General features: G+C 63.3%; 1 protein-coding gene across 2 annotated transcripts; it reads left to right on the top strand.

The window, feature by feature from the left end:
* The first annotated feature begins 231 nt into the window (after positions 1-231).
* Positions 232-8,159, top strand: SP7 (Sp7 transcription factor). Of its 2 annotated transcripts, XM_086478750.1 has the most exons (2): positions 232-243; positions 7,161-8,159. In XM_086478750.1, exon 2 carries the CDS (start codon positions 7,164-7,166, stop codon positions 8,157-8,159), a length of 996 nt encoding a protein of 331 aa, XP_086334876.1. In that variant the 5' UTR covers positions 232-243; positions 7,161-7,163. The 2 variants fall into 2 exon arrangements, with proteins under 2 accessions (XP_086334876.1, XP_086334875.1); XM_086478749.1 differs by lacking the exon at positions 232-243 and having other exon boundaries at positions 7,164-8,159.
* Positions 8,160-8,448: the final 289 nt, after the last annotated feature.

Genomic DNA, 8,448 nt, shown 5'->3' on the forward strand with positions numbered 1-8,448 from the left:
CCAAACCCATGCCATGGGGGGCTGAGACCCCCCCAAACCTATGTCGGGGGGGTTGAGACCTCCCTATAACCATGCCATGGGGGCTGAGACCCCCCCAAAACTCATGGCAGGGGAGCTGAGACTCCCCCAAACTCACGTCAGGGGGGGCTGAGACCCTCCAAACCCATGTCAGGGCGGCTGAGACCTCCCCAAACTCATGTCAGGGGGGCTGAGACCCTCCAAACCCGTGTCAGGGGGGCTGAGACCTCCCCAAACTCACATCAGGGGGGCTGAGAACCTCCAAACCTATGTCAGGGGGGCTGAGACCCCCCACAAACCCATGTCAGGGGGGCTAAGACCCTCCAAACCCATGCCATGGGGGGCTGAGACCCCCCCAAACTCACGTCGGGGGGCGCTGAGACCCTCCAAACCCATGCCATGGGGGGCTGAGACCCCCCCCAAACTCATGTCAGGGGGGCTGAGAACCTCCAAACCTATGTCAGGGGGGCTGAGACCCCCCACAAACCCATGTCAGGGGGGCTGAGACCCCCCCAAACCTATGTCAGGGGGGCTGAGACCCTCCAAATCCATTTCAGGGCGGCTGAGACCTCCCCAAACTCATGTCAGGGGGGGCTGAGAGCCTCCAAACCCATTTCAGGGCGGCTGAGACCTCCCCAAACTCATGTCAGGGGGGGGCTGAGAGCCTCCAAACCCATGCCATGGGGGGCTGAGACCCCCCCCAAACTCATGTCAGGGGGGCTGAGACCCCCCCCAACCTATGTCAGGGGGGCTGAGACCCTCCAAACCCATTTCAGGGCGGCTGAGACCTCCCCAAACTCATGTCAGGGGGGGCTGAGAGCCTCCAAACCCACGTCAGGGCGGCTGAGACCCCCCCAAACTCCCCAAACTCAGCGGGGGGAAGCAGAGCCGGAGGACAGGCCATGGGGAAGGACATACCCCCCCCCTTTCCTCCCCGTGTCCCCCCACCCCCGCGAGCGAACCCAGGCGTCCGGCCGGGGTATAAATACCCGGGTAATTGCGGGGGCCCCGAGCGCGGCCGTGGGGCCCGTGGGCGGCCGAGTCCGGCGCCGCCCTGTAATCAGCCCCCGCCGCCGCCAGCCCTCGCACCCCCCTCCCCGCTCCCCTCGCCAAGATTTGAAGGGTCCCGGGGGACACTGGGGGGTCCCCAGCCCCCCTGAGCCAGGGGAAGGCCCAAACTGGCACCCACGGGCCCAGGCGTTCGGGCGGTTCCCAACCCCCCCCCCCCCATCTGCTCCCCAAAACTCTGCCATGAACTGAACCGTCGCGGTCAACGCCAGTGGGAGCCAAACCCCCGTCAACCCACCCCCCCCCCCCCCAAAAAAAAAAACCCTTGGGGTGCCCCCAGCCCACCAGCTGAGGAAGAGGAGGGATGGAGAGGGTGTCCCAGTTTGCTCCCAGTTTGTGGGCAGTGGAAGTCCTGGTGAAAAGAAAGGGGGGGGGGGGAACTGGGGCCAAGGTGGGGGGGACGGTGGTTGCGGCCTTCGGCGGGCGGCCGCGGCGCCGGCGGCTCCGGAGCGGAAAGCCCTGACTCAGGGTTGGGAAAGGGCCCCGCTGGCTCCCAAACGGCCGTGTCGGGGGAAAAAAAATAGGAAAAGGGGAAAAAAAAAAAAAAAAAAGAACAGAAAAGGGGAAAATAGGAAGGAAAAAAAAAAAAGTTGAAAAGAAGAAGAAAAAGGGAGGGGGGAAAAAAAAAAAGCGAAAGTGGGGAAAAAAGAACAGGGGTTGGTATAACCTCCCCGTCACAGTGGGGAAACTGAGGCACAGGGGGATTCCCAGCCCCGTCTCCAAGGTCACTCTGTCCGTGTTCCCATCCCTGCTCCTCTGCAAGTGTCCCTTGTCCCCAGGTCTGCCTCCCCATCCCTGTCCTCCATCCCACCCCCTCCCCATCCTTGGTACTCCCAAGGCCACCCCTGGTCCCCCCTGTCCCCGTTCCCAGACCATCCGTGACCCCTGTCCCCATCCCTGGTCCCCCCCTGTCCCTGTTCCCAGACCATCCGTGACCCCTGTCCCCATCCCTGGTCCCCCCCTGTCCCCATCCCCAGACCATCCGTGACCCCTGTCCCCATCCCTGGTCCCCCCTGTCCCCATCCCCAGCCCATCCCTGACTCCTGACCCCATCCCTGGTCCCTTCAGCTCCAACCCTGGTCCCCTCTCGTCCCCATCTCCATCCCTGGTCCACCCACCCCCGCACTGGGTCCAGTTCTGTCCCCATCCCACTTCTGTCCCCATCCCTGGTACCTCCAAGTCCATCCTGGGTCCTGTCCTCCTTGTCCCCCCGCCCCCATCCCTGTTCCAGCCCCACTGGCACCATTTTGGGGTGCTTTCGCCCCACCTCACCCCCGCAGACCTGGGTGACGGGGTGATGAGCCCCTGGGTGCCCCCAGGTGTCCCTTTCCCCCTGTCCCCCACCTCCCCTTCCCCCTTTTCCCTTCCCTTTTCCAGCACTTTTCCCGTTCACATCCCCCCCCTTCCCCTCTCTTTCCCCCCCTGCCAGGGCACCCCCCCTTGCACTTCCCTGCCCCCCCCCCCCCGCGGTCCCTGTCCCCCAGCCCCCAACTCCCCCCCCAGAGCCTTCAGCCTCCCCATCTTCCTCCCTTTGCAACTTTTCGCTTTATTTCCTTCTTTTCTTTTAGTTGCTTCTCTTTTTCTTTTCTTTTTTTTTTTTGCATTTTCATTTTTTCCTCTTTTCTTTTATTTTTCTTTTCTATTTTCTTTTTACTTTTTTTGTTTTTCTTTTATTTTTATTTTCTTTTATCTTTTATTTTCCTTTTTTCTTTTCTCTTATTCCCTTGTTTCTATTTATTTTCCTTTATTTTCTTTATTCTCCTTTTTCTTTTCTTTTTTGTATTTTCATTTTTTTCCTCTTTTCTTTTCTATTTTCTTTTTACTCTTTTTTTTTTGTTTTTCTTTTATTTTTATTTTCTTTTCTCTTTTATTTTCCTTTTTTCTTTCTTTTATTCCCTTGTTTCTATTTATTTTCTTTTATTTTCTTTTTTTCTCCTTTTTCTTTTTTCTTTTTCTTTTATTTTTCTTTTGTCTTTTATTTTCCTTTTTTTTTATTCGCTTTTTTTCTTTTTCTTTTCTTTTATTTTCTTTTTTCTCTCTTTTATTTTCTTTTTCTTTTCTTTCCTCTTTCCTTTTTCTCTTTTATTTTCTTCTTCTCTTTTTTCTTTTCTTTTCTTTCCCTTCCCTTTCCCCCTCTCTCCCCTTTCTCTCCTTCCCTTCCCAACCCCTTTCCCTCTTCCCATTCCTCCTTTTTGCTCAGACCCTTTCCCTCCTTTTCCTTCCCCTTTTCCCTTTCCCTTTCCTTCCCCCTGCCCTCCCGCCCCCCGACACCCCCCCCCCCCCCCCAGCCCTCCCCCCCCCCCGGGGGGCGGTTCGGGGCAGGGCTCCCGGCTCCCGGCCCCGGTCCCGGCCCGGCCCAGCCCCGCCGCAGCGGCACAGCGGGGCGGGCGGCAGCCGCGGCACTGCCTCCCTCCGCACCCAGCCCCGGGACACCGGCACCCCCGGGACACCGGCACCCCCGGGACAGACACCCACCCCCGGCACCCCCGGACCCGCGGAGCCCCGGAGCGCGGTGAGGAGCCCCGGGACAGGGACCCTTCGGGAGGAGAGACACCCCCCTACCCACCCCCGGTCCCCACGGGACCCGTGAGATGGGGGGCAAACCCCCCCCAAGGGATGGGACCCACCAGGACAGAGACCCTCGTGGGATAGGGGAGCCCCACCCCCCACCCCCCCCCGGCATACGGGACCCTCTCAGGATGGAGGGGGGGATCCCCCTGGGACAGGGACCCTCGTGGGACTGGGATACCGCGGGATGGGGGAGCCACCCCCCCCAGATATGGGACCCTCTGGGGACGGTGACCCCCACCCCGGGATATGGGACCCTCTCAGGATGGGGGACCCCCCCTGGGACGGGGATCCCCCCTGGGACAGGGACCCTCTTGGGACAGGACACCCCCTCCCCCCCCCCCCAGCACTGGGATACCCCGGGATGGGGGAGCCACCCTCCGCGATCTAAGACCCTCGGGGGACGGTGACACCCCCCTGCCCCCCACCCCGGGACAAGGATCGCCCCCGCGGGACACAGGACCCTCCCAGGATGGGGGATCCCCCTGGGACAGGGACCCTCTGGGACAGGACACCCCTCCCCATACCCCCCTCAGGGAAAGAAGACCCCCTCGAGTCAGGAAGGGTCCCCTGGGACGTGGGGACCCCCCCCGGGAAGGGGGAACCCCCCCTGCCATGGCCTGGAGAGGACCCAGGCGTCCGGGCGTGGGGGTCGGTGGCTTCGGGGACGTTTTCAGCCCCAGGACTTTGTGGTTGTTTCCAGACGGGTGTCGTGTGTGTCCCCTGCCCCAGCCCCACCCTGTCACCGCCGCCACCTCCACACTGGCCACCAGGACCCAGCCCAGGGACCGCTGGGGTCCTGCGGCACCGGGGCACCCCAGGGTGCTGAGCCCTGGGTGCTGGCAGGGGGTGCATGGCGCCACCGTGCCCCAGGACCTGCTGTTGGGGACACGTCTGTCCCCAGGGCCATGGCACCCCAGATCTGGGGATGGGGACACGTCTGTCCCCAGGGCCATGGCACTCCAGATCTGGGGATGGGGACACTGGGGATGGGGACAGGTCTGTCCCCAGGGCCATGGCACCCTGGGGATGGGGACGTGTCTGTCCCCAGGGTCACAGCACCCCAGATCTGGGGATGGGGACACATCTGTCCCCAGGGCCGTGGCACCCCCAGACCAGCTGATGGGAACGCGTCTGTCCCCAGGTTTCTGGCATCCCTTGGGGACACGTCTGTCCCCAAGGCCATGGCGACGGGGCCACGTCCAGCCCTGGCACAGGGCCACCCTGGGACAAGGCAGGTCCCTGGGCTGGCACCAGAGGCCACCATGGTCCCGGGGAGCCGTGGGGACCAGGAGATGGGGACCTGGCATCCCCCACCCCAGCAGAACCTGCACCCTGCCGTCCCCAGGGAGGGGACAGGGACGTGGGGACAGCGCCAAGTGCCACCTCCACCCCAAACTGTCCCCTTGTTGGGGACGGCTCCACCGTGCGAGCAGGGGGAGCCAGGGCCCCGGACACCTGGGTTCATGGGACGAGGGGCTGGTGGTGGCATGGGAAACTGAGGCAGGGGCTGGGGACAGGGCTGGGGACAGCAGCGCATCGGGGACAGGGACCAGAGACTGGGGACAAGGGCTGGGGTTTGGGGACCTGGGATGGGGGACAAGGGCTGGGGTTTGGGGACTTGGGACTGGGGACAAAGGCTGGGGTTTGGGGACTCAAGACTGGGGACAAGGGGCTGGGGACAAGGGCCGAGATTTGGGGGCTTGGGATTAGGGATTTGGGGGAGAGGGGACCTGGATTGGGGGCTGGGGACAAGGGACTGGGGCCTTGGGGGACCAGCGACTGGGGGGACCAGAAACTGGAGATCAAGAGCTGGGAACCAGGAACAAAGCACTGGGGATCAGGGACAAGGGATTGGGGGACCCCCCAGAGCAGAAGCTGGACCCATCTCACCCCGGGTGGCTGCTCCAGAGTTGGGGGACCCCCCCACACACACACACACACAGAGGACAGGTCGGGGTCCCCACCACAGCAGAGCCCCAAAGCCGTCACCCCTCCAGCAGCCACTCGTGCACCGAGCTCGCGCCGTCCTCAGCCCCGCAGCTCCCAACTCCCCGGGGCGCCTGCCCTGCTCCTAATTTCCCGGCGCAAGCGGAGCTGATTTATGGGAGGTTTACACTATTTTAAGCGTTTTGCCTCCGTTAGACGCTCGCCCTGGTTTTAATTACCTCGGCTCTCGCGGCAGGGCAGCGTTCCCGGGGCACAGGCCTGGCCCTTGTTATCCTTGGAAAACCGGGAGCGCGCTGCGGCCGCGGGCGGCTTAAAAATAGGCGCAAGAACCACGGCAAAAAAAAAAAAAAAAAAAGAGGAGGGGGGGGGGGGGAACCCCAAAAGAAGGAAAAAAAAAAAGCTGGAAAACCTACCAAGTGGGTGAAGAGGAGGGATAATTTTTTTTTTTTTTTTTTTAAATTAAAATAAAAGGGAAAAACTGGGGGTGATGGGGTGGAAGGGGGGCAGCTCGTGACGCCCGGTCTCAGCCCACGGCAGCTGAAAGCCATGAAGGGCATAAAAGCAGAGGAAGTCGCCCGGGGAGGGGGGGGGGGGAGGCCGCAGCGTAATTTGATTAAAAGGCCATAAAGGCAGAAGGAGCCGAGAGTGGGAGCGGGGGGAGGTCGAGGGGGGGGTGGGGAGGGGGCCCCCCGCTGCCGGCACAACCCTCTACCAGCCCTCGGAGAAGCCCTTGCGAGGATTCCGCTGCTCTGCGGGTGGAGGTGGGGGGAAACTGAGGCACGGAGGAGCGGGGAAGGTCGGGGGGGGGGCTGCCAGGGTGTGGGTGCTGCTTGGGGTGCTGTGATGCTGGGCACCCCGGGGGGGGGGCTAAGTGGCCCACTGGCCTGGGTGCCCCATGGTGCTTGACACCCCAATACTGGGTGCCCCATTGCACCAGTTACCCCATTGCACTGGGTGTCCCATGGTTCCTGATACCCCAATACCAGGTGCCCGTTACACCAGTTACCCCATTGCACTGGGAGCCCCCAGTCCTTGATACCCCAATACTGGGTGCCCCCTTGTACTGGGTGCCCCCTTACACCAGTTGCCCCATTGCACTGGGAGCCCCATGGTCCTTGATACCCCAATACTGGGTACTCCATAGTGCTGGCTGGCCATTACACCAGTTACCCCATTGCACTGGGAGCCCCCCAGTCCTTGATACCCCAATACTGAGTGCCCCGTTACACAGATTACCCCATCACACTGGGAGCCCCCCAGCACTGGGTGCCCCACGGCCCTTGATACCCCACTACTGGGTGCCTCATCATACTGGGTGCCCCGTTACACCGGTTACCCCATTGCACTGGGAGCCCCCCAGCACTGGGTACCCCATTGCACCGGGTGCCCACCCCCAGGACAGGGTGCCCCCCTTGTTCTCCTCCTCCCCAGCCCCCTAACACCCATCTCCCTCTTCCCACAGGCCACCGGGCACCATGGCCCCGTGCCCCCGCTGACGCCGCCCCCCCACCACCTCGGGGTGCTCCCACCCATCGTCCCCCTCCGCCGCCGCCGCCGCCATGGGGGACACCTACACGGCCGCCTTCCCCAGCGCCCCGGGGCTGCTCTCGCCCTCGGCCAGCCCCCAGGCATCGCCCGGGCCCTACGGCCCCGACTACGGCCCCTTCGGCCACCCCTTCCCAGCACCCACCGGCGCCCAGGAGGTGCTGGGTGCCCCCGTGGTGGTGACGGCCAAGGGGCACCCACCGGGCGACTGCCTGCCGGGCGTCTACCCCTCGCTGGAGATGCCCCATCCCTACGGCTCCTGGTACAAGGGCGGCATCGGCGGGGGGCTGCCGGGGGGCTCGGGGCCGGCGGCACCCTCCTGGTGGGACGTGCACCCTAACGGGGGCTGGCTGGGGGGGCCGGCGGGCGCCGAGGGGCTGCAGGGCTCGCTGCAAGGCCAACCCACCCTCAGCCCCCCGCTTCCCACTTACGGCTCCGATTTCGGGGCGCTCAACCCCCCGCCCTACACCAGTAACCCCGCCGCTCCCCCTACCCCCAAACCCAACGCGGGGGAAACCCCGAAGGGACCCCGCGGCGGTTCGTTAGGAGGGCGGCCGGCTTGCGATTGTCCCAATTGCCAAGAGTTGGAGAGGTTGGGGGGTCCGGGAGGATCTCGCCGAAAACCGGTTCATAGCTGCCACATCCCGGGGTGCGGGAAGGTGTACGGCAAAGCCTCGCACCTCAAAGCCCACCTGCGCTGGCACACGGGCGAGCGCCCCTTCGTCTGCAACTGGCTCTTCTGCGGCAAACGCTTCACCCGCTCCGACGAGCTGGAGCGCCACGTCCGTACCCACACGCGGGAGAAAAAATTCACGTGTCTCCTCTGCAGCAAGAGGTTCACCCGCAGCGACCACCTCAGCAAGCACCAGAAGACCCACGCGGAAACCGGCCCCCCCAAACCTTCCCCTGGCACCGGCGGGGAGCAGCCCCCCGCTTCTCCTCGCCAACCTCCGGTTTCTCCCGGGAAAGACGCCGGCAGTCCCGAGGCCGGTAGTTTGTTGGAGATTTAAACCTTCGTCCTCCATCCTCATCCTCCTCTGCGCTGCTGGGGATATTTATTACGGGGTGCTGCCCCCCCCCCCCCCCCACTTCCCTCCCCGGGGGTTGGCGGCAGCTCCTCGTTAGCGATTATAATTTATGTCTTAAATTATGGGGGGGGGCTCTGCGAGCACTCTGGGGCTCACTGTGGGGAGGGTGTCAAGGTGAGACACCCCTCCCCTTTCTCCCCCCCCCCCCCCATCTTCTCACCCCCCCCCCCCCAAAACCTCGCCGGCTGCCTCGCGCCCCCGCACAGAGCTC

Source organism: Leptosomus discolor, chromosome 27 (genome assembly GCF_034619465.1).
Source record: "Leptosomus discolor isolate bLepDis1 chromosome 27, bLepDis1.hap2, whole genome shotgun sequence".
Classification (NCBI taxonomy): Eukaryota; Metazoa; Chordata; class Aves; order Leptosomiformes; family Leptosomidae; genus Leptosomus; species Leptosomus discolor.

What these genes read in the sequence shown, in the direction of transcription:
- SP7 (XM_086478750.1), top strand. Translation starts at nt 7,164, where the DNA reads ATGGGGGACACCTACACGGCCGCCTTCCCCAGCGCCCCGGGGCTGCTC.